Raw genomic sequence first — 25,407 nt, forward strand, 5'->3', positions numbered from 1 at the left:
ATTATTCCAGAAAAACACGCACAGTATAATTAAGTAAGCTTTGCATTTATATAGCACCTTTCACAACCTCAGGATGTTCCAAAAGGCATTTAATAACTAACAAAGCACTTAGGAAATGTCATTACTAGTGGGTGGTGGGGGAGGGGTCGGCATTGGAGTGTATGGAGGCGGCTTCATGCAAGGGCACCAGTTTGGGGACGTTGGTAACTGCGCCTCTGCCGTTCCCGTCGGCACGGTACTCCACCAGCCCCGTGGTGGTGGTGGTGGTCTGAGAGTTTGGGGCCAGTGGAGGCGGCATGTGGGAGCAGTGGGAGCATCAGTCTGGGCCCCAATCTGTGATAATCACCGGTTTGCGCAGGGAAGTATGGATGGGGGATTCCGGATATGGCGGAGAGCCGGGATTGAGAGGATAGGGGATATGTTTATAGAGGGGAGCTTTTCGAGTATGAGGGTGTTGGAGGAAAAGTTTGGGTTGACGAGGGGAAATGAATTCAGGTACCTGCAGGTGCGGGACTTCCTTCGTAAACAGGTGTCAACCTTCCCGCTCCAACCGCTGAGGGGGATTCAGAACAGGGTAGTTTCCAGAGGGTGGGTAGGAGAAGGGAGCGTCTCAGACATTTATAAGGAGCTTATGGGGTCGGAGGAGACGCAGACCGAGGAGCTGAAGCGCAAGTGGGAGGAGGAGCTGGGAGGAGAGATAGAGGATGGTCTATGGGGAGACGCGTTGAGTAGAATCAACGCATCCACAACATGTGCCAGGCTCAGCCTGATACAATTTAAGGTTGTTCACTGGGCTCACATGACAGTGGCCTGGATGAGCAGATTCTTTGGGGTGGAGGACAGGTGCGCAAAATGTGCGGGAGGACCGGCGAACCGTGTCCAAAGCTTAGGGGATTTTGGCTGGGGTTTGCGGACGTCATGTCCACGGTGTTAAAAACAAGGGTGGCGCTGAGTCCAGAGGTGGCGATTTTCGGGGTGTCGCAGGATCCGGGAATCCAGGAGGAGAAAGAGGCAGACGTTCTGGCCTTTGCTTCCCTGGTTTCCTAGAGACGGATATTATTAGCTTGGAGGGACCCAAAGCCCCCGAAGTCGGAGACCTGGTTTCGGACATGGCTGTTTGGAGAAAATCAAATTCGCCTTGAGAGGGTCACTGTTAGGGTTCGCCCGGATGTGGCAACCATTCGTTGACATCTTCGCGGAAAATTAATCGTCAGCAGACGGAGTGGGGGGGGGGGGGGAGTAGTTTAGATTAGAGTAGGGGGTCAATAAGGATGTGACCTGTATGACGGGTAAATGGCTTTTGCACTATGTTTATGGTTTCATTCATAATGTTTATTTTGTTGTTGTTACTATACCAAAAATACCTCAATAAAATGTTTATTAAAAAAAAAAGAAATGTAATCACTGTAGTAGTGTAGAAAATGCAGCAGTCAACTTGTCCATCAAGCGGCAATATGATATTAATCAGAACGTAGAATCCCTGCTGTGCAAAAGGAGGCCATTTGGCCCATCGAGCCCGCACCAGCCCTTTGAAAGAGCACCCTACCCATAACCAGTTTAAACGTGGTTACTTCATCTATTTGGTGGTGTTGGTTACTGGAATATTTGCCAAGACACCGGGAAGAATTCCCCAGCTCTTCCTCAAAGTATAACCTTGGGATCTTTTATGTTGATTTAACATTTCATCCGAAAGATGGGACCTCCGACAATCACGTTCTTTACCAATCCGTCACTAGATTGTCAGCCTAGAGCTTTCAGCTCAAGTTCCTGGACTGGGATTATAAACCCAGAACTTTCTGCCTCAGAGGGGAGAGCACGAGGCAGAATGCCACCACAGTGAATCAAAGAGATAATGGAAACAAAATTCTTTGTCTGTTGGCGTTGGGTGAATTACCTGGTGAAAAGGCTATGGTTACTTCAGGCTGCTTTCTTGATAGATCTGAACATCCTCAGGTCGAGTAGGCACTGACTGGGCCAGGCCTCAGCGTCAATAATCACAGTTCCTAATGCTGAACAGAGACAGCTTGATGGACTAATAGCAGCCATGCAACTGTGCGAACCTCACTGATAATTCAACACAGTCCAAAATTGCAAACAGATACGTTCCTTGATCTCATGATCGCTAAACACCCGCTTCAAATTTTCAAAAGAATTTTTTAAACCGTCCACAAATATAACTCTCTCTCTCTCTAATCCAGTAGCGACTTTTGGAGTTTTTAATTATAATAAGTAATTGCAAGGCTGGAAGAGTTAGGACGCTCGGAGGATGAGGCATTTCTAAGCAGTTAAAGTATGAGAGGAGAGAGCTTCCATGGGAGTGTTATAGGTCTGTAAAGATGGGCTTTAGACAGTTAGATGGCACAGGACAGGGAATAGCCATTGGGCCCCCTGAGCTTGTTCCTCCATTCAATTAGATCATGCCCCGAACTGGGATGATGCGGAATTCATGAGGCGCATGTTGGGTAAGATCCCGGACTTGGAGACAAGTAACTTGATTATGGGGGGATCTTTAATACTGTCTTGGACCCGGCGTTGGACCAGTCTAAGTCCAGGTCAGGAAAGAGACCAGTGGCGGCCAGGGCCCTGTGGGAGTTCATGGTCCAGATGGGGTGTGTGAACCCATGGAGATTCGCGCGGCCTAGGGCGAAGTAGTTCTCCTTTTGCTCCCACATCCATAAAGTTAACTCGCGAATTGACTTTTTTGTGTTGAGCAGGGCGTTAATCCCGAGGGTGGAGGGGGCTGAGTATTTGGCCATTGCGTTCTTGGACCATGCCCTGCATTGGGTAGACCTGCGACTGGGGGCGGAGCGGGGGCAGCGCCCTCTCTGGAGACTGGATGTGGAGCCGCTGGCGGATGAAGAGGTGTGTGGGCGGATAATTATAGATTATTATAGAATTTACAGTGCAGAAGGAGGCCATTCGGCCCATCGAGTCTGCACCAGCTCTTTGAAAGAACACCCTACCCAAGCCCACACCTCCGCCCTATCCCCATAACCCAGTAACTTGCCCCAACACTAAGGGCAATTTTGGACACTAAGGGCAATTTAGCATGACCAATCCACCTAACCTGCACATCTTTGGACTGTGGGAGGAAACCGGAGCACCCGCAGGAAACCCAGTGAACCACGCCGGGAATCAAACCTGGGACCCTGGAGCTGTGAAGCAATTGTGCTAACCACTGTGCTACCATGCTAAGGAGGAGCATTCAGAACTATGTGATAACGAATGACACAGAGGGAGGTAACGGCGGCAGCGGTTTGGGAAGCTATGAAAGTGGTCATCAGGAGGGGAGTTAATCTCTATTGGATCCCACAGAGAGAAGAGGGCGAGGGCGGAGAGGGAGAGGCTGGTGGGCGAGATAACTTAGGGTAGACAGGAAGTACACGGAGGCCCCTGAGAGGGGGGCTGCTAAAGGAGCGCCGGAGATTACAGGCGGAGTTCGATTTGCTGACCATGGGGAAGGCGGAGGCACAGTTGAGGAAAGTGAAAGGGGCAGTCTACGAGTATGGGGAGAAAGCCAGTAGGATGCTGGCACACCAACTTCGCAGGAGGGAGGCGGCCAGGGAGATCGGTGGAGTGAGGGATAAGGAAGGTAACACGTTGAGCCCAGAGAGGATCAATGAAGTCTTCAAGGAGTTTTATGGGAAGCTATACAAGTCAGAACGCCCGAGGGGAGAGGAAGGGATGAAGCAATTTATGGATCGATTGTGGTTCCCAAGGGTGGACGAAGAGCTGGTGGAGGGACTGGGGGCCCTAATTGAGTTGGAGGAGATAGTTAAGGGCATAAAGTATGTAGTCGGACAAGGCCCTGGGTCCGGATGGCTTCTCTGTAGAATTCTACAAGAAATTCTCGGAGCTGCTGAGCCCACTCCTGCTAAGGACCTTTAACGAGGCAAAGGAGAGAGGAACCCTCCCCCTGACTATGTCCAGGCTTTGATCTCGGGCATTTTGAAGAGGGAGAAGGATCCGCTTCTTTGTGGGTCCTATAGGCTGATATCGCTCCTGAATGTGGATGCCAAATTGCTGGCAAATATTCTGGCCACCAGAATAGAGGACTGTGTCCCGGGAGTGATTGAGGAGGACCAGACGGGTTTCGCCAAGGGCAGGCAACTGAACACAAATGTGAGGAGGCTCCTGAATATTATTATGATGCCCTCAGAGGGAGGGGACGCAGAAGTTGTGGGGGGGGGTGGGGTGTCCGAGGAGCACCGGGTTTCCCTCTACGCAGACGTTCTACTATTGTATATTTTGGACCCGCTAGAGGGGATGGGGGACGTCATGTGGATCCTCGGGGACTTTGGGAGCTTCTCTGGGTACAAGTTGAACGTGGGGGAAAGGTGAGCTGTTTGTAATCTACGCTAGGGGTCAGGAGGAGAGACTGTGGGAGCTCCTGCTCAAGATGGAGAAGAGCTTTCGTTATTTAGGTATACAGGTGGCTAGGAGCTGGGATGCCCTACACAGGCTCAATCTATCGCGGTTTGTAGAGCAGATGGAGGGAGACTTTAAAAGGTGGGACATGCTCCCGCTTTCCCTGACAGGAAGAGTGCAGACTGTGAATATGATGGTTCTTCCCAGATTCCTATTCGTCTTTTAGTGTCTCCCCATTTTCATCCCCAAATCCATTTTCAAGCGGGTGAACAGAATTACCCGTTTTTCTGATTTCTCCCACTGGGGGATATTGGGCAGGATGTTCCGGCCTCCCAGCCTTGTGTTTAGCGATGGTGGGAGCCAGCGCTCCATTCGCTGGCGGCGGGATTCTCTGCGAATTCCCATCGAAGCCTCCCCATGCCGCCGGGAAACCCACGGTCGGAGAATCCCTTCCATTATTTATTTCTATCTACCCCAACAACTCCTTAGTCAAATTCAACACATCAATTAAATCTCCCCCTTAATCTTTTACAGTCAAGAGAATGCAAACCTATCTTACCGGATGGGAGAGTTTTTTTTTAAGGGGCAATTTTGGCGTGGCCAATCCACCTAACCTGCACATCTTTGGGTTGTGGGGGCGAAACCCACGCAGACACGGGGAGAATGTGCAAACTCCACACAGACAGTGACCCAGCGCCGGGATTCGAACCCGGGTCCTCAGCGCCGTAGGCAGCAATGCTAACCACTGTGCCACCGTGCTGCCCCCAGATGGGAGAGTTACCGGGAGGGTTAAAATAATAGGATTCAGGAGCAGAAGCTGGCCATTTCAGTCTGCTCCGCCATTCAATAAGATCATGGCTGATCTGGCTGTGGTCCCAGCTCCACTTTGCTGTCTGTCCCACATCAGCCTTGACTCCCTTGCCGTTGGCCATAGCGCCATACCAAACGTTGATCTAATTAAGTCTTAAATAAATTCAATGACCCAGCCTCCACCTCTCTCTGGGTAAGAGAATTCCGCAGACTATCGACCCTCTGAGAGAACAACATCTTTGTTTTCAAAGGGAAACCTTCTTAAACTGTGTTCACCGGTTCCAGTTTTTGGCACCAGTAGAAACATCCTCCTGCTTTCTATCCTATCAAATCCCCTCAGGCTCTTATACGTTTCAATAAGATTCTCTTTCATTCTTTTAACGCCAATGGGTATAGGGCCAACCTGCTCAACCTTGCTTCATAAGATAAGGTTGTCATCCTATGAGTGAGTCGAGTGGACCTTGTCTAAACTGCTTCTAACACAATTATATATTATTTCAATAAGGGGATGAAAACTGTACACAGTACTTTGGATGTGGTCACACGCAGGCCAGCTGCAGACAAACTTTCCTACTTCAATATTCCATTCCCCTTGCAATAAATGCCAACATTACATTTGCCTTCCTTATCACTTATTGTAGTATGTAATATAATATGATATAAAATGATAATAGAACATAGAACATAGAACATAGAACGATACAGCGCAGTACAGGCCCTTCGGCCCTCGATGTTGCACCGACATGGAAAAAAAACTAAAGGCCATCTAACCTACACTATGCCCTTATCATCCATATGCTAAATAATGTAAAAGAGGGACAAGAGGGAAAGACAGGATACTAGATGAGTGAAAGGTCTTTTACAGTTCTTGATACTTCTTCTGTAATGAAATCATTTATTACTCTCCTGTAAATTGGCATAAGTTCTTCACAACTCACCCCAATGATGAGGGAATTGAATTCCATTCTGTATCGTTGACTGCTGATGGGATTCCTTGAATCCAGCCAGATTTTGAGATCTGACTGATCTGTCCTAATCTCTCTCAATGTTAAAGGTGCAAAATTAATACAAGTTGTTACAGTTGTTGATCAGTGACTATTGCCATTCGATCAGCAAGGATGATACAATTAACACCGACAAGACCTGCGGAGACACACCAATTGATCTTCCCATGGATTACGAACTTCTCCGTTAGTGGGCGGAGGCTCACTAACTGGGCTCCTGGAAATCGCCTCATTAAAAGCCGGCTCAGACTGGGACCTGCTAAAAATGGTAGTCCCATTTGGGACCTTGAAGCTGCAAACCATGTTGCGGCCTTTACTCCTTCTGGATTTCCCTTCTTGGGCCTCCTGAGTTTTTATAGCGCCGACACCTTTGGTACTGTAGGCCCAAGGCCAGAAAGTTCTGTCCATCGGGGTGTATTTACTCCCCCACACCCTTTTCTGGCAGTGGAGACAGCTTGCCAATGGTTGCTGATGGGATATTCCAGTTCTGCTGATGTCTATGGCGTTTTGAGTGACGTGCCCATTCCGTCACTGGGGGTTTCCCTCAGCGAGATTGGAGGACCCCACTGGTGGGAAGGAAAATTCCGCCCATAGGTCTTAACCCAACTATGGTTGTGCTTTGCTTAATTACTCGATAGTAATTCGTAGCGACCTGTTTTCCTAGACCTTGTTTGCTTTCCATACAAGCCAGCTGCTATTTAACACAACCACTATGATATCAGCACAGGCCTTCCCATCCCATTGTTGGAATCTGCACTGTTAGTTGCTCTGGGCCCACTCCTTTGAACTCTTCCCTGAATCTACACTTTCAACCTTTTGCCAATCACCTTAAACCCACCTTCAAGCTTTCATTACCCTCTCCTTACTCACTCAAGAACTCATCCTTTAATCTATATTTCCCTTTTCCCTTCTCCTTTCTCCCTTTCTAAAGCATGCCAAAGGTGCTGTATAATCAATGCCTGATGTTGAACCTGGATTTTTTCTGTTGTGTTTGACTCAGCACTCACACTTCACACCTGGTCTCACACCCCCCATAACTCTCTTACCGTTTACAGGCTGCAATCACACCCCTGCCAAATGTTCCAATGCCTCAGACTCAATGGCCTCTTGTGAGTCTTACCCTTCCCTTCACCCCACCACTGATGAGCATACCCTTGACTGCCGAGGCCCCTGCAATTCCCTGTCTCAGATTCTGCTTCCATCTCCCTCTCTCTTCTGTTAGAGGCCTCATTAAAACCCACCATTGTGACCAGGTTTCCAGTCACCCTCTCCTAATAATCCCTTCTTTATGCCTTTTCATGTGAATACAAATACAAATTGCTGTGGTTGATGATGTTGAAAATGTGTCATCAATAATGGCAGTTGTGCAGTTCTGCAACGTTAGCAGTTTTGGATCTTTAGCATAGATCTTTAGCTGAGTGCGTAATTGAGCGTTGTTGTCGAGGGTGCAGTGTACGGAATGATTGTATATTCCTTGCTCATCCGGACTGCTCTCTGTTCTCAGTGATATGATGCTGCATTCAGGCAAACTCAACACATGCTGCAGGATAGTAAGAAGGAAGTAATAAAACTATTGGCAGCTGTTCATGGAAATCACTTTAAACAAACTTTAAAGACGCTATAACTACTGTCACTCCAAGGTACTCTGAAAAACCCTGTGAAGTACCAATGTTTCAAAGCACTTTACAAACAGTGAATTATTTTGTGCTGCAGTTGTCCACAGCAGCCATTTTGTGCACATCAAGTATCCAAACCTTGCAAGGAATGGCTGGTTAATTTTGTTGGTTGAATGACAGAGGACTGTTGGCCAGGACATTGTGAGAACTACCTGCATTTCTTTAAATAATGATTGCGATCTTTGGCATCTAACTAGACCACCAGGACAGGCAGATGGGGCCTCAGTTTAATGTCTCATCCAACGTACAGCAGTTCTAATAATGCAGCCCTCTCTTGGAGCTGCACTGGAGCATCAGCCTAGATTATGCAGTAAAATTCTAGAATGCATCATTAATTTACAACGGTCTGAATCAGAGGTAAGCGAGCCAAACTAAGATGAGTGCAAGCTAAGATTAGTACAGAATGTTGAAATGCCCAAAGTACTCTCTTATGCACCACTGGAACAGAACAGTTCGCTTAAAGCTCTGTTTACATAGAACAGTACAGCACAGAACAGGCCCTTAGGCCCTCGATGTTGTGCCGAGCATTGTCCAAAACCAAGATCAAGCTATCCCACTCCCTGTTATTCTGGTGTGCTCCATGTGCCTATCCAATAACCGCTTGAAAGTTCCTAAAGTGTCCGACTCCACTATCACAGCAGGCAGTCCATTCCACACCCTAACCACTCTCTGAGTAAAGAACCTACCTCGGACATCCCTCCTATATCTCCCACCCTGAACCTTATTGTTATGCCCCCTTGTAACAGCTACATCCATCCGAGGAAATAGCCTTTGAACGTCCACTCTATCTATCCCCCTCATCATCTTATAAACCTCTATTAAGTCACCTCTCATCCTCCTCCACTCCAAAGAGAAAAGCCCTAGCTCCCTCAACCTTTCCTCATAAGACCTGTCCTGCAAACCAGGCAGCATCCTGGTAAATCTCCTTTGCACCCTTTCCAATGCTTCCACATCCTTCCTATAATGAGGTGACCAGAACTGCACACAATACTCCAAATGTGGTCACACCAGGGTCATATATAGTTGCAGCATAACCCCGCGGCTCTTAAACTCAAGCCCCCTGTTAATAAACGCTAACACACTATAGGCCTTCTTCACGGCTCTATCCACTTGAGTGGCAACCTTCAGAGATCTGTGGACGTGAATCCCAAGATCTCTCTGTTCCTCCACATTCCTCAGAACCCTGCCGTTGACCGTTACTGAGGCAAACTGTAGCTATTCCATACAGAAAGTCCCAATGCTCAGGCCCGCATTTTTGCTCCCTTTGTCGGGAGTGCAGGGATAGGAGAATTCCTGGCTCTGTGAACGGAACCTTAAAAAATAGCTGCCTGGGTGTCAGATTTTCACGTTGTGGGGGCTGGGCTAGAATATGAGTTTGGATGGACAAAATAGGAAGAAGTGAGGAGATGCCGATTGTGGAAACAGACAGCGGCTGCCTGGGCACTACAACTCTGTGTCCAAAATAAAAAAATTAAAACATAATGCATCCCTCCAACCCTCACATCGCCTCACCTCCCCCTAAACACTACCCATGGTCCATCCATGCCACCTCATGCCCTCCACCCAGTTCCCAAGGCACACATAGCTCCATGCCGTCCCCTTTGACATCTTTGACAGTTCTTTGACAGCTTTGGCAGCTTGGACAAGTATTTGACAATTTTACGGTTTTTGACAACTTTGACAGTTCTTTGACAGCCTGGCAGTTCTTTGTTAGCACTGACAATTTTATGCTGCTTTAACAATTCCAATATGTTTTCATAGTTCCTTGACAGCTTGACAGTTCTTTGATAGCTCTGATAGACACTCGACAATTTTGATAGGTTCATGGAGTTTATGCACTCCCAGCGCACAGCCATGTCTACTTTTAACAATCCGAATGTATGCCTTACCCCCTGTCCCCAAATGTGTCCCAAGATAATATCCAAAGGTGTAACTTATCCATCTGAACAAATCCACCAAGTGTAGATCAACTGTTGCCTGGTCCAACCTGCACATGTGCGATTCACACTCCAGGCCTACCAAACTCCCAGATGATGAAAATGACCAGCAACCTCCGTAAATAGTGCAAGCGTGAAAACGGCCCAACTCCATTCTTGTCCCCACTTAAATAAGAAGTATCATGTTCCGAGGGAGTTTTGTGGGTGGACCTTAGGTCTTTCAGCTATTTCTGCTATATTTGCCAAGGTGAAGAGCCTCTCCGTCATAGCGAAAATCCGGGCCTCAACATCTGATCTGGCTCCATAGATTGTAGTGGAAAATCAGCCAGCTTCTTATCTTGCTGTATTGACCGCTGTTGCATGTTCATCCACTGGAGTAAATGAGGTCCAAGAGATTACAGTGTTTGTGAGTCAGCAATCAAATTTTCTCGACCAGATCATTTTCAGAATTATTAACCAAACTTTGGTGCACACTGGGGCAGGGGTAAGGAGAATATTATGGTCGGGAGCCTCAAAATGGAATTTAGAGGAATGGGGCAATTGAATGGAAATGTCATAGTTGGTGGACACAATTCTGAAAGCCCCTGGAATGATTCAAAGAGTATCATAGAATCATAGAATTTACAGTGCAACCATTCTCAAAATGAAAGTGGGTGGGCGAGTGGGGATTTAAAAAAAATAGAATTTACAATACAGAAGGAGGCCATTCAGTCCATCGAGTCTGCACCAGCCCTTGGAAAGAGCACCCTAGCTAAACCCACAGCCCAACCCTAGCCCTACAGCTCCACCCTATCCCCATAACCCCACCTAACCTTTTTTGGACACTAAGGGCAATTTACCATCGGCAATCCACCTAACCTGCACATCTTTGGCCTGTGGGAGGAAACCGGAGCACCCGGAGGAAACACACGCAGACACGGGAAGAACGTGCAGACTCCGCACTGACAATGACCCAAGCCAGGAATCGAACCTGGGACCCTGGAGCTGTGAAACAACTGTGATAACCACTGTGTTACCGTGCTGCCCTTATTTGTGGGGTAGAATTAAGAAATGACTCGCAAATAAGGGAAAGGCAACATGTGCAGACATGAGAATGAGCAACTCAGGACTAACCCTTTGTTCGTCCACTACTTGAATGGAGACGGCCTTTCCTAAGATTGTTTTGAAGAGGCTTTCCCTCAGACTCATTCCACGGTCCAAGGCCTGTACGTCGACATGCCTGGAAAGAGGTTAAGGCAGGCTAGAGGCTGCAGCAGGCCTTTACCGTCACTGGCTATGCCAGACCTGTCTAATCTGCATGTCAACAGGAGGAGTCCCAACAACAAGTGGCACTGCCCGGCATCTAGCTCCTAACTGAATCGGACCCTGTGAGGCCAATTCCCCACACTAGTTGCCAACTATGAGTGTGCTCTCTTAGAGGGCTTAGCTTGTTGTTGATCACAAGGGCATGCTTTCTTTAATTTTTACCATGTAAATTGTAACGTATTGTGATTGAGGTGAATCTGGACTTGCATTATAGTGGCAGAGACCTGGGATAAAGGTGGGAAAGAGGAATGACAGTGTGGGGATACGTCGTTATCATATTTCAGTGAAGCTCAAGCTGGTTTCAGGTAGGAGGTCCCCCGTCCACCCCCCTAATTTCTGGAATTGTAGGTAGTGAGCAAAGGGGGCAGAAAATGGAAAGTTTTTTGTCTAAGAATAATCCAGTGGAGAGAACCATCCACCCCAGAACCTGCCTGATTCCCATTCCATTCTTAAAATATCCAATGGACGAAGATAAGATGGGTGATATACCCCCTTATATTACTTTGATGAAGATATCCCTCCTGGGGTGTTACAAGTCTACGAATCCATACCTCCCTTGTTGACTGAAACCTACAGGGCAATAAAGGCAGGAAAGTTGCCCCAGAAAGCAAATATCCACTGACAACAGGAATTGAACTTGGTTTTACATCCTCCACAGTCAAAGAATTTGCCCAGGCGCAGGAGAGCGTGCAGTACCTGAGTTGAAACTGTCAGAGGAGGTAATTGATAGGGAAAAGTATTAATAAAACAGGAAGCAAATGTTTGTTTAGTTTGTGATTTGGTATGGAATATTTTGGGATGTTTGAAAGAATTTTAATCAATAATTTAAAAATGCTTTCATTACAGTTGCTCTTTCTCCAACAACAAATTACACAGCCATTAATTTCTCGGCCATCCCCCACTTAACTCCTCGCTAAATATATCTCAAAGAACTGAATTCTTTTTAGATGAAAGGTCTCGACTGCTGGCACCGACCCACACTGTTTAAAGTGGGTACAGACTGAGTGAGTCTTAAGCTTATCCTGAATCTGACATCATTCAAACTCCCCCCCCCCCCACCCCCCTCCCCTGTGCCTTGAGGCCCACCCCTCCACCCCCACCCACCCTGATCCACACCCAATCCACTTCACTATGAGAGGCGTCACAGTGCCTCTTCCTGCAAAATTTCCAACCCAAATATATAGGAGTCTGGAAGCTGGGGCTGTTCCTTGTTTTCTCCCAGACTGCTTGCAAAGTTTGTCAAAGTCTGGTTTGAAAGGCTGCTCGGCAATTTAGCTTTCCACGTACCTACTGGATCTTGCAGAGTTTTAATTTTAAAGCTGAGAAGCAGATTAACTTTCAGAAACTAAATAAGAATGTACAAGATGGGATTCGGACACCTAGTTCTCCTGACGCTGGCTGCGTTCCTCTGTATTTCAGCCCAGAGAGGTAAGAAAAATGATTCTTTCAAATTGGTGGGGTCCAGAGGGGGGTGGTTTCTAACTCTGAAATATTCTGTGTGGTATTTTGGGGTCTTAATTGGCTCTAAGTTGATTTTCATGATTAATTTACAACCGAATAGGAGTACAGGATTAGACAAATATTGGACGAGCGCACACTTTGTTGAAATATAGTTTACAGTGAGTGAGAAATCTCACTCTTAACATTTCTGAGGCTGTTCTATTTAGATCGTGAATAAGCAAATGGCAAATGGATCGACGGCAGGATCCTCATTGAAGTCTCACCAAAGTTAAAAACTGTGGGACAAAATTAAGGCTTTGAAATCACTCCAAGATACACACTGTAGCAGTTTTGATGAGGATTGGGTCCAGTTTTCTGATAAGCCCTCTGTCCTGATGCTGCATCTCTAATAGAAGTAAATAAAGGCATTTAGGAATGCTAGTGTTAAACAAATTTCCAACAGACTGATAACAATGTTATCACTGAATGATTAATCATTCTAATGGAAAATGCTACATGCACATCCTGATGGCTGAGTGGATAACTGTAAAATATTCTCCATCGTATGGGACTGAATCATTCAGGCATGTGGCTCTGCTGAGTTTGCTGACCTCATCTTGATGTCGGTATGGGCAATACACTTTGGTCTCATTAACTGCCCTGAGTATTGTCAGGAATCAGGGCCTGGACCAGGGTTTATCAGGGTGTCTTGAAGCTTGGGTCAGGGCATGGGCTGGGCTGAGTATTGGGAATGTCTTGGAAGTCAGGAATTGCTCAGGTTCAAGCCATGAGTCATGAGGGCCAGGTAACAGAGAGGATTGTGGGACTTGGGCTGACAGCAGTGGAGAAGGGGAAAGGAGTCAGGAATGGGAGTGATGGGAATGAAGTGACAATTGTTCCCTTTAATGTGGAGTCCTGCTTCCTGCTTCATATTCAAAATTTGCCTCAGGGCAAATCAGTTTCAAGAAGAGTCCATGTTATGGTTCAAGAAGAAGTTAAGTCCTAACCCCGTTTTAGGTGTGAATAAAGGTCGCCTCTGATTTGTCCTTACCTAATATGGCATTTCTGGAAACAAGTACACATCTCCTGTCTTTTGTATTGGGGATTTAATAATCTAAACAGCATGTGCGGAGCAATCTCTAGCCTTGGCTTAGTTGGTAGCCCTTTCACCTCTGAAGTTTGTGAATTCAAATTCCACTCCAGAATTTCAGCATACAATTGAGGATGTCACTTTGGTGCAGTATTGAGGGAGTGCCACATTGTTGGTGGTGCTGAAACAAGGCCCTATCTGTTTGGTCCAGTGGATATAAAAGATCCCATATCATTATTTAAAGAGAAGGGAATTCTCTCCTGCTCAACTAAACCATCACACATAGATAATTGGTCATTTAGCACTTGTAGAAAATTCCTTTGTACAAACTGGCTTCTGTATTTGCCTGTACATCACCGATGATTACACTCTGGAAGTATTTAATGGTACATAAGATGCTTTTGGATCCCTGCATTTGTCTGTTGAAGATAGGGCCAAACTCACATGAGAGGCCCACCCGAGTTGGTCAGATGGGTGAAGGAATGGAGGATGACTGGCACCCATGGAAACACAGCCCACTAAAGAGTCAACACTCTTTATTTTCCAAAGGAGGACACAGGATAGTGTTTAGGAATGGGAACACAGACCAAACTGTCTTATTGGCTCAGTGGAAATCTTCTCGTCGTCCAATCACTTTATTCCCTCATCTGTTCGGCTTCAATGCTTGAGATTTATATATTTGTGTGAATCATAAATGGCAGAACAGAACTATGCAAGATTAACATAGAACATAGAACAGTACAGCACAGAACAGGCCCTTCGGCCCTCGATGTTGTGCCGAGCAATGATCACCCTACTCAAACCCACGTATCCACCCTATACCAGTAACCCAAACAACCCCCCCTTAACCTTACTTTTTAGGACACTACGGGCAATTTAGCATGGCCAATCCACCTAACCCGCACATCTTTGGACTGTGGGAGGAAACCGGAGCACCCGGAGGAAACCCACGTACACACGGGGAGGACGTGCAGACTCCGCACAGACAGTGACCCAGCCGGGAACCGAACCTGGGACCCTGGAGCTGTGAAGCTGTGAACATCTCGTTCATGCACACTGATGGATGAAAGTTTTGGTTTTGTACACCATTCCATGGTATTTTTCTGTTTCCACGCTACAAGTTTGTGTTTCCTGAAAGTTACACCAGTATGGAATTCTGTAGCTGCGGTGACACAATGAATCTGGGAGCAGAATCCGCTCAATTTGTCCCTTTATTACTTATGTGGCTGAAAACCAGCTCCTGTTGGTTATACGCACTACCACTTGTAAACAAGTTTGTCAAACTAGATACCAGTCTGGGTATCAAATCATATATAATGTAAACCTCATCCTGTGTTTCCACCTTCGCCTCTCCGGCACCATTTCTCCCGCTGTTTAATTAGACCCTCTTTATTCTGGGCTAATGTTTCTCTGGACAGAAAATAAATAAAATCCAGCAGCGCACATCTTTCCAGGCTGGCTCTCCTCCCCTTTTTCAGGGCCTCAGCTCTCTACCTGCAACAGGGTTTATGGTATAAAAAAAATACAAATGGAAGAACAAGATAAAAGCAATCTGCGAGAGTGGCAGGATGGTGTAGTGAGTTGACACTGGCATTTCACCATTGAGCATGGATCTTAATGCAACCAAAATTTATGGATGAAAGCATTCTTTGTCAACTCATAGGAATGAGTGTGGGCAGTCTCAACCAACGAATACAATATATAAAGTTGTCTATAATCCGGGACAATTGACATTAGTTTGCCACACTTGGAGCCTCCTTAACTCAACTGGCCCCACCTCTCTCGTCAACCATCTGAGATGATAGACAAGGCCTGTCCTGTCTCTCTCTCTCTCTCGGTGCCACATGTGGCTTGACAGCTGCATCATTCTGATGTCAGTTCCATGGAAATGAGCAGCTTTCGCCCATTCATTCGGTGAATATTAAAAGCAATAAGAATATTCTCCATCCCCCAGCGAGTTTATCCAGTGTGCAGCCCCTCCCCCCACCCCCGCCCGCCGAGAAAGAAATTTGCTGAGATTCATAATCCTGATCCTGGTCTAGATGCGCGTGTTGGAAAATAAATGTGTGTGGATATTGGGAGATGACAGGATGAGGTTAAGGAGTAGTGCATCAAGTGCCAAATAGTCTGGAACAATAACACCAACAGCAGCTTATTTTTATATAGTCTATTTAATGTAACAAAACACCACAAGGCACTTCATAGGAGCATTATAAAACAAAATTTGACACCCTGAAAATATTCAATAATAATTTAATTTTTTTTATCCAATCCTTAAAGTTACAAAGCCAATGCGCAGAGTGGATAGGGGAAACCCTTAATCCATCTCATTGTTTGCTCCAAAAAAACTATTTAAATTCAAATTGAAGCCTATTCATGGTCTCCACAAGAGACACACAAGACCCAATCTGATAAGAAAAGCATTGCACCTCATTTTGGGCTTGATCTTTGCCAAAAGACCAATAAACAATTATATTCAATAATATTGGGGCAGCACAGTGGCACAGTGGTTAGCATTGCTTTTGTTAGATGAAATATCACCAAACTTGAAGCGTTAACCTAAAAGTAAAATAGTGGGGATGCTGAAAATCTAAAATAACAACAGAAAATGCTGGGAAGACTCAGCTGGTCTGGCAGCATGTGTGAAGAGAGAAACAGAATTAATGGGGGAGATCTCCCGGCCGTGTTGCGCCCGAAAGACAGAGTGGCACGGCCGGTAGTTGCCGGGTGATCCCTCTTCCGGGATCTACTCGGCTTGCCATGCCTTGCGAGATCTAACCCAATCTAGTGAGACGTCTTGATCTGATTTCCGCCCATTGTGGGCGGGATCACTAATTTGCAAATTTGCATATTGGAGTGAGACTAACTGTCTCAGAAACATCCTGAGGTACCCGAGGCCTTGGGCTCTAACCCCTTTGCCTCGCAGACCTCAGGTGAGTGTAATTCAGTGCTGGTCTTCACAAACGAGGACCAGACGGAACACTCATGGGGGGGGTCTCCCAGAGGTTTGGAGGCTGCCAGGTGCTTGCCTTCTGCCTTCTGGGCAGGGTGGCACCCTGGCACTGCTGGTGCTGTCTTGGCATTATCACCCTGGACGTGCCAAAGTGGCACTGGTGTGGCACTGCCAGGCTGCCATTTGTCCCATCCTGGGGATTGGGCCTGGGTGTGGTGAGGGTCTGAGGACCCCCCCCTTGCTGGGGAGGGGGGGGGGGGGGGGGGTTGAGAGATTGAGAAGCCATTTGTAAACGGCATCCCGATCTCTCCCTGCACTGAGGGATTTCGGTGAGGATAGCTCTTCAGTGCAGGAAATGGGACTAAGTTTGGCCTTGTTGGGGAGTTCCCGCTGAGGCCCCGAATTGAACCAGAGTCCCGATAGATAGCGTGGTGCTTCTCAGAACTGGGGAACACCCAGCTAAACACGCTTGCCTGGGAATCTTGGTTAGATTGTGCCCATTAGGTACGATTCAGTGGATTCAAGTCTGTTGTCGGGTGCGTTTAGTGGAGTGTTTCTGGGCAGCTACAATGAAACATCCTGCCGTTCAACAACAATTTGCTTTTTCTCTTTGGCCTCGGGATGTTTCTCCCTGCCAAGCCACATTTAGGGTGATTTCCTGCTGGTGAGCTGAAGCTTACCGGCAGGAAAGGCTTCTCACAGATCGGGGTATCATTTTGCTTGCCAGCCCCCATCTCCCATCTCCCTTTAGGCCCCCCCTGCTTTTCAACCCCCCCCTTCACTTCCCCCCAACCTTGGGGAGGCCCCTGGGAATGCCCCTCGGCTTCCATCTACTTGGAAGGTCCCCCTTACCTGACCCTGGTACTGCCAACTGGCACCCCAGCAGTGCCATTGCCAGGGTGGCAAGTTGACACTCCCAGGGTGCCAGACTGGCAGTACCAAAGTGTTCAGGTGATGGGGCAGTGCCACCCTGCCCTGTCCCGACCACCCGAGGGTCTCCAATGGTATGGGAGGTCCCCCTCCGCCAGGTGCCATTTGTCACCATTTGTGTGGCCCAGCACTAAAAGGCACCCTGGCGAGTTCTCCTAGGCATAGCCAGTGAGTCCCAGGCACTGGATGAATCCGGCAACCGGGTATTTAAATGAGCCGTTAGATCGCGCTGGGCAGAGCGAGTTAGGTGACTCGCAATCGGCGCAGCGCCTAACGTGGAGCTGATTTGGGGCTCGCGCATGATTCACCAATTATGTCCGATCCATGCCACTGAATCACGCCCAGTATTTCATGGCTCCTTCAGAGTTGTAAAGAAAAGTTGTACAGGCTTGAAATATTAACCCTTTCTTTCTCTACAGAGGCTGCCTGACCTGCTGAACCCTTGCAATATTTTTCTATTCTTATTTCAGATTTCCAACATCTGCAGTACTTAGTTTTTGTGGAAGGATTGGGCTTGATTGGCTGAATGTTGTTTTCCTCATAACTTTAGAGAACGACCAGGAAGTAGTTTGTTCCAGGTCATACACTTCTAATTAGCAAACAAATAATAACAGCATTAACCACTGGTTAACTAATACCAGCAACTGAGATGTACTTTTAAATAGAGCCTGGAAGGAGAAACCAGTTTGGAAACTAATGATTATGGCAGATCCAGATTTCCTGCAGCAAAATGGGGCAAAGAGCATCCATTTTGGGGTACATTGTCCCATAGCCAATGCGTGTCTGTGTTTTGTGCATCTCCATAGTTGTAAAAGGTATTTCCTGACAGCCCTGATGGCCACTTCAAACAGGCATATGTGAAACTGTTTAAAGACCCATTAGGTTCAATGGGCAGTGCTGCCCAAAGCAGGCATCTGGTTTGCTCAGGACCTTTGGTCTAAGTGTGGTCTTTAAAAAAAAAATTTAGAATACCCAATTCATTTTTAACAAATTAAGGGGGCATATTAGCGTGGTGAATCCACCTACCCTGCACATCTTTGGGTTGTGGGGGCGAAACCCACGCAAACACGGGGAGAATGTGCAAACTCCACACGGACAGTGACCCAGAGCCGGGATCGAACCTGAGACCTCGGCGCCGTGAGGCAGCAATGCGCCACCATGCTGCCCGTCTAAATATGGTCTTATCAGTCATGCTTAAAGGAGCCACATTGGCCACTTATCTTTTTAAAAATCTATCTCATGTGGCGCCACTACTCCCTCACTATCCCACCTTCCATTCCGCCACTAGGTCTGGTTTAGCACAGGGCTAAATCTCTGGCTTTGAAAGCAGACCAAGGCAGGCCAGCAGCACGGTTCAATTCCCGTACCAGCCTCCCCAAACAGGCGCCGGAACGTGGCGACTAGGGGCTTTTCACAGCAATTTAATTTGAAGCCTACTTGTGACAATAGCGATTTTCATTTCATTTCAGGGAGAGGCTGCCAGTCCAAACTTGAGCAGAGCAAAGCGGCAAGTTGCCTCTGGAAGTGCAACAGATGACTTAGCTCTCTGCAATGATAAAAATGAGGCTTGAGGCCCGACTTCAGTGAACCTATGGCCTCCAGCGCCTGGTGTGTTCAAGTGTTCTTTGAACCTAGTTGCTAAAACCTTCGGAAGCAACGCAGGTCTGTTTATATAGGCGGTAGGAGAGAGGCTCACATACTATATGTTTATAATTGCTCACACTGTCAGGGTACTCAGGGCGCATATGTACCCCTGTCTGAAAGAAAACATGCCTCTGTGGAAAGACATCAGTGTCAAATATAATTTCTAAACCATAAACAAACAGCCTCCTGATATACTCCCTGAGATTATTCCAAACACACATGTAAAATATACTCTTGACATATTTATATAAATGAACAGCAGCATTGACCAGAAGGCCACAGCTGTGATACTCAGTTTGTGGCGTGAGCTGATACCACACACATCTGCAGTGAGGGCCACCCACGACTTATTGCAGCAGGTCCCTTATACCTACACTTCCGCGCTCTCCCCTGGCATCACGGTAGCATGGCGGTTAGCATAAATGCTTCACAGCTCCAGGGTCCCAGGTTCAATTCCCGGCTGGGTCACTGTCTGTGCGGAGTCTGCACATCCTCCCCGTGTGTGCGTGGGTTTCCTCCGGGTGCTCCGGTTTCCTCCCACAGTCCAAAGATGTGTGGGTTAGGTGGATTGGCCAGGCTAAATTGCCCTTAGTGTCCTAAAAAAATAAGGTTAATGGGGGTTGTTGGGTTACAGGGATAGGTATACGTGGGCTTGAGTAGGGTGATCATTGCTCGGCACAACATCGAGGGCCGAAGGGCCTGTTCTGTGCTGTACTGTTCTAATTCTAATTCTAATTCTAATCTCCAGGGCCTCAAAGTGAGGCCACATTGCACAGTGTCATTTTGTGGGCTCAGTAACTACCCTGATGCCACTTGAACTGTGTCAGTGGACAACACACACACCCCACACACAAACATACGCATAGTATAGGAACACCAACACAAAGGCCAACTGCGCCACTATCACTATTGTCGTGACCAGAATCAGCTAATTGATCAGAGAGTGTGAATGTGGACTTCAGAGAGCTGAAAATAGGAGTGAGTGGGTTTTCTTTTAAAGTCTGTTTGATCTTGCTGCCAGCCTCAGATGGTGATACTCAGCAATCTCCCCACAGCTGACACGCCAGGGCACGTAACCGTTTGCTACCAGTTTGCAGATGATAATAAGCTCCACTTTTAAAAGGATTTGGAGGTGTGTGGTTGGGAACATGACTGGATGTTGTACAGGTACAAACTGAGACGCTGAAATTCTACATGGGATGAGGTTGTTCCTGTGCTGCGGGATGTGGGAAGAGAGAAGGATGGAAAAGAATGCCTGTGGAGAGCAGGACGATAGAGTGGAAGTGGAGTTGTATGGATGAGTGAATGGATGTGTGTAGAGTTCAGGACAGGGTGGAAGGTTTGCAAACAGTGTGGAAGGTTTAGGGAAACAGAGTTAACATTTCAGTTCGATTAGCTTTTGTCAGTTCCAATAATGAAAGGTCACCAAGGCCGCATTTACCTCACTTCCATTTTTAAATGCCGCCCTGATCTCTTGACCTCTACAATGCCCCAACTTTCCTGTTAGGAGCTCTGCAAACCCCTCTCACCCCACCTCATACGGGCAGGGCACCTCCGGGCCAATCCCCGGCACGGACAACCTGGCACCCGATCACCGGCAGCCTGGCACCTGGGCAGTGCTCCAACACTCTGGCAGTGCCACTCTGTCACAGTGTGTCCAGGTGGAAGTGCCAAGGTGCCAGGCTGGCAGTGCTAAGGTTCCCAGATGACAATGTGAAGGCCAGGGTACCACCCTGTCCAGAGCCCGACCACCCGGGAGCCTCCCATCAGCCGTTCCACCGGGTCCATGTTTGTGTGGACCAGTGTTAAACGGTGCCATGGCAAGGCCTTGTAGGTGTTCATTCCTGGTCCTTGGGAGAATCTGGTGCAGACATATTTAAGTGAGCCTAACTGCTCACTAAAATATGTAAATCTGGATCATGCCCAGTGTGGGCAAGATTCAGATTGCAAAGTCTCGCGGGTTATCGTTAGATCTCCCGCAAGGCGTTCCGAGTGTGGCAAATCTCACAAGAGGCCTCTTGCAAGATTTAACGGACGGTTGCGTCACTGAGTCGGATGCGACGAGGCCGTTCGATCCTGCCCACTGTCTTTGGAGTGAGATGCTAAAGCCCCACTGGCCTGCTTGAGTAGATGTACCGTGGCACTGGTGGTCATGAAAAGCACTATATGGATGTGAGCCTTTCATTTCTTGCGTGGTCGATTTTAGAGGTGTGGAACACGCCTAAAATTGATCAGGAGGTGTTGAATCTAAAAAAAAACTTGGAGGTTTAAGAGATCCGCTTGGCTGGGGAGAGAAGATGTGATCGAATACAGGATGTGCCATGAGTCTTAGGGAAAAGTAAACAGTGCCTGCAGGCAGCGGTTAAACTGCCATTCGGTATTCATAAAGCAGATTTGTTTCAAACAGGATCTGAGTCCTAGCCTCTGGCATTCAAAATCTACAGCCCTGGGACCCTGCCAGTTCAATCAGCTTATCTTGCCTGTACTCACTGTGCTTTCCATTGCACAGATTAGCAATCCTTTAGAAATACATTTATTTTCTCTGGGCAAACGTCTGATCCCCTGTAACCCCCATCCCAGCTCTATTCCCACCATCCACTGGGGACTAACGGGTCAGTGATGGAAGAAGGACAGAGGCATCTGACACCAAAGCTACAATTTTGCTGGAATAATTTGCAGGTAATGATGTAAGCACATAAAGGTTCTCTAAATTTTGGAAAATGCACAAATACTGGCCGTGATTCACCCAAACAATTTCTAACTGTCATTTTGGGCGAGTTTGACAGGGTGTTTCCCACCGGCTTTTTGGGTGAGATTCAGATGTGGATTCACTCAGACTTAGCCTTTTTTCTTGGGCCATAGCGAATTTCTCCCCGGTCTAGCCCACACTTAGAAATTTGTTTCAGCATTGGGGAGCTGAACACACCTGCAAGACTGGCTCTTCAGAGGTCGGGCAGCCATTTTCAAAGGGTGCCCCGATCGCTAAGTTAGCTTGAGGGTTCACCCACACCCCCCCACCCATAGAAAATGCCACCCCCCACAGGCATGGGAATTACATGCCCCACTCCACTCCGAAGTGAAGGCATCCCAGCATGGGGTCGCTGAGGACACCACCCCCTTCTGGGCCCCATTCCCTCTTTTAATGACTCGCCCTTCATCCTGCAACCATTATGAGGCCCTTTCATACCCCCCTTCACCCCCAACCCTTCATACTCCCCTCTCCATCCCTTCCATTGGTATGGTCCCCCTCAGATCCCAACCCTTGGCAGTGCCAACCTGGCATCTGGGCACCCTGGTACTACCAACCTGGCATCTGGGCACCCTGGTACTACCAACCTGGCATCTGGGCACCCTGGTACTACCAACCTGGCATCTGGGCACCCTGGTACTACCAACCTGGCATCTGGGCACCCTGGTACTACCAACCTGGCATCTGGGCACCCTGGTACTACCAACCTGGCATCTGGGCACCCTGGTACTACCAACCTGGCATCTGGGCACCCTGGTACTACCAACCTGGCATCTGGGCACCCTGGTACTACCAACCTGGCATCTGGGCACCCTGGTACTACCAACCTGGCATCTGGGCACCCTGGTACTACCAACCTGGCATCTGGGCACCCTGGTACTACCAACCTGGCATCTGGGCACCCTGGTACTACCAACCTGGCATCTGGGCACCCTGGTACTACCAACCTGGCATCTGGGCACCCTGGTACTACCAACCTGGCATCTGGGCACCCTGGTACTACCAACCTGGCATCTGGGCACCCTGGTACTACCAACCTGGCATCTGGGCACCCTGGTACTACCAACCTGGCATCTGGGCACCCTGGTACTACCAACCTGGCATCTGGGCACCCTGGTACTACCAACCTGGCATCTGGGAAGTGCCCCTGGCACCCTGGCTGTGCCAACTTGGGTGCTCGATTAGCACTGCCAGGGTGCCTGGGTGCTAGGGGGAGTGCCAGGGTACTGACCTGCCTTGACCCCAAACACCCAGGGGCCTCTGATGGCCTCCGAGACCCCCATCACGCCAGGTCTCCACTTATGGAGACAAGTACTAAGCGGGAGAATGCAGCCTCAACTAGGCCGCATATATTTAGATGAGCTTAGTGGCTCATTTAAATATATTTTTCTGCGAGGGCGTGATCCAGATCATGCCGGACACCACGAGCCCTATGACTTGCGCAAGGTTTCACGCTCGGTGCGAACCCCGATTTGGGCCTCTCCCGCTATTCACCTGGCCTGCCCGGATCGGCACCGAGCGGAACACATTGATAGAATCGCGACCGCTGTGTTTACAAGTGTGCATATAATGACATGCATCACTCGCATTTATCCTACTTGTTCACTGGCTCCTATATTTAAAACACAAACCATATTATTGATGTACTTTGAGCTCTTTAATTACAGTGGCACTGTGGAGAGCAGAGCACAGGGTAATGTTCTTGTAGTAGTTAACCAACATCATGTTTTGGCTTTAAAAGCCTGCAGATTGTGGAAGGATGGGAATAGTTCAGGAAGTGGGATGTTCCACAGTTTTGAAGGAAGAATGGGTTGGGAGATGGCATCTCTCAGTTTCGACAGAGTGAGGACGTAAGCAGGGATATTTATATGGTCAGTGATGGGTTCCAGCAGGATTTCTTCCTCATCGTCCAGTCAAGTCTCATAGTTACATGTATATCAGCAAAACCCATGATAGGGTGACAAGGCGGTGATGCCAAAAATGTACAGTAATACTTGTTTTTGAAAGTATTTTTATTCAACAGATTTTCAAAGTTATACAATACAAAACAACCCCCCGTCCCCTCCCTCAACAGTCAACGGTAACCAACTCCTGAAAATGCAAGGGAAAGCACGGTGGTGTAGTGGTTAGCACTGCTGCCTCACGGCGCCGAGAACCCGGGTTCGATCCCGGCCCCAGTCACTGTCCGTGTGGAGTTTGCACATTCTCCCCGTGTCTGCGTGGGTTTCGCCCCCACAACCCAAAGATGTGCAGGGTAGGTGGATTGGCCACGCTAAATTGCCCCTTAATTGGAAAAAAAATAATTGGGTACTCTAAATTTAGGGCAGCACGGTAGCATGGTGGTTAGCATAAATGCTTCACAGCTCCAGGGTCCCAGGTTCGATTCCCAGCTGGGTCACTGTCTGTGCGGAGTCTGCACGTCCTCCCCGTGTGTGCGTGGGTTTCCTCCGGGTGCTCCGGTTTCCTCCCACAGTCCAAAGATGTGCGGGTTAGGTGGATTGGCCAGGCTAAATTGCCCTTAGTGTCCAAAAAAATAAGGTTAATGGGGGTTGTTGGGTTACTGGTATAGGGTGGATACGTGGGCTTGAGTAGGGTGATCATTGCTCGGCACAACATCGAGGGCCGAAGGGCCTGTTCTGTGCTGTACTGTTCTAAAAAACAAACCCCAACAATTGTAGAACTCATCACTCACTCCTCTCAGAGCAAACTTCACCTTTTCCAGGGTCAGAAGTTCCAGCAGGATCCCCCACCACGCCGAGGCACAGGGTGGATAAACTGACCTCAATCCCAACAAGACCCACCTACATGCGATCAGCGAGGTGAAGGCTAAAACATCTGCCCCCACTCACGCCTGCAGCTCCGGCCGGTCCAACACCCTGAATATGGCTTCTAGGGGTCTGGGCCTCGTCCTCATGTAAAACCCCCAAAATGGTGCTGAACACCGTCCACCAAAACCTTTCCAGCTTCGGGCAGGTCCAAAACATATGCGCATGGTTTGCAGGGCTCCCCCCACATCACTCACAGGCATCATCCACCCCTTCAAACAGCCAGCTCATCCTAGATTTTGTAAGGTGCGTCCTGTACACGACCTTCAGCTGTATCAGCCCCAGCCCCGCGCAGAAAGTCGAGGCATTTACCCTCCGCAATACCTCACACCACACACCATCCTCTAGCACCACCCCAACTCTTCCTGCCTTAATCCCCTCCAGGGAGACCCATCCTCCTCCAAAGTCCTCCCGTAAATCAGCGAGACGAGCCCACTCTCCAACCCCACCAATGACAGCCGCCTCCAGAAACGAGGAGGCTGGTGCTATTGGGAATGTTGGGAAGACATTCCTCGTAAAGTCCCGCACCTGCAAATACCTGAAACATTCGCCCCACGCCAGCCCAAACATCTCGCCCAACCCATCCAAACTCGCAAATCGCCCTCCCAGGAACAGATCCTTCACTTATTTAATCCCCCCTCTTCCCATCTCCGAAACCTCATATCCATCCTCCCCA

The 25,407-nt window shown here is 48.2% G+C and overlaps 1 protein-coding gene across 4 annotated transcripts in view; it reads left to right on the plus strand.

Moving 5' to 3' along the window:
* LOC119979238 (podoplanin-like) overlaps positions 1-25,407 on the plus strand; it is a 74,989-nt gene that overhangs the window by 27,196 nt on the left and 22,386 nt on the right. Inside the window, exon 1 of one of the 4 annotated variants that reach the window (XM_038821168.1) lies at positions 12,223-12,528. The exons of the other annotated variants lie outside the window; for them this stretch is intronic. Coding sequence (XP_038677096.1) covers positions 12,456-12,528 — 73 coding nt within the window. The 5' untranslated portion in view covers positions 12,223-12,455. Of the gene's footprint in view, positions 1-12,222; positions 12,529-25,407 lie in introns of those variants that run through there. 4 annotated transcript variants of the gene reach the window in all.

The sequence above is a fragment of the Scyliorhinus canicula genome, chromosome 16 (assembly GCF_902713615.1).
Source record: "Scyliorhinus canicula chromosome 16, sScyCan1.1, whole genome shotgun sequence".
NCBI lineage: Eukaryota > Metazoa > Chordata > Chondrichthyes > Carcharhiniformes > Scyliorhinidae > Scyliorhinus > Scyliorhinus canicula.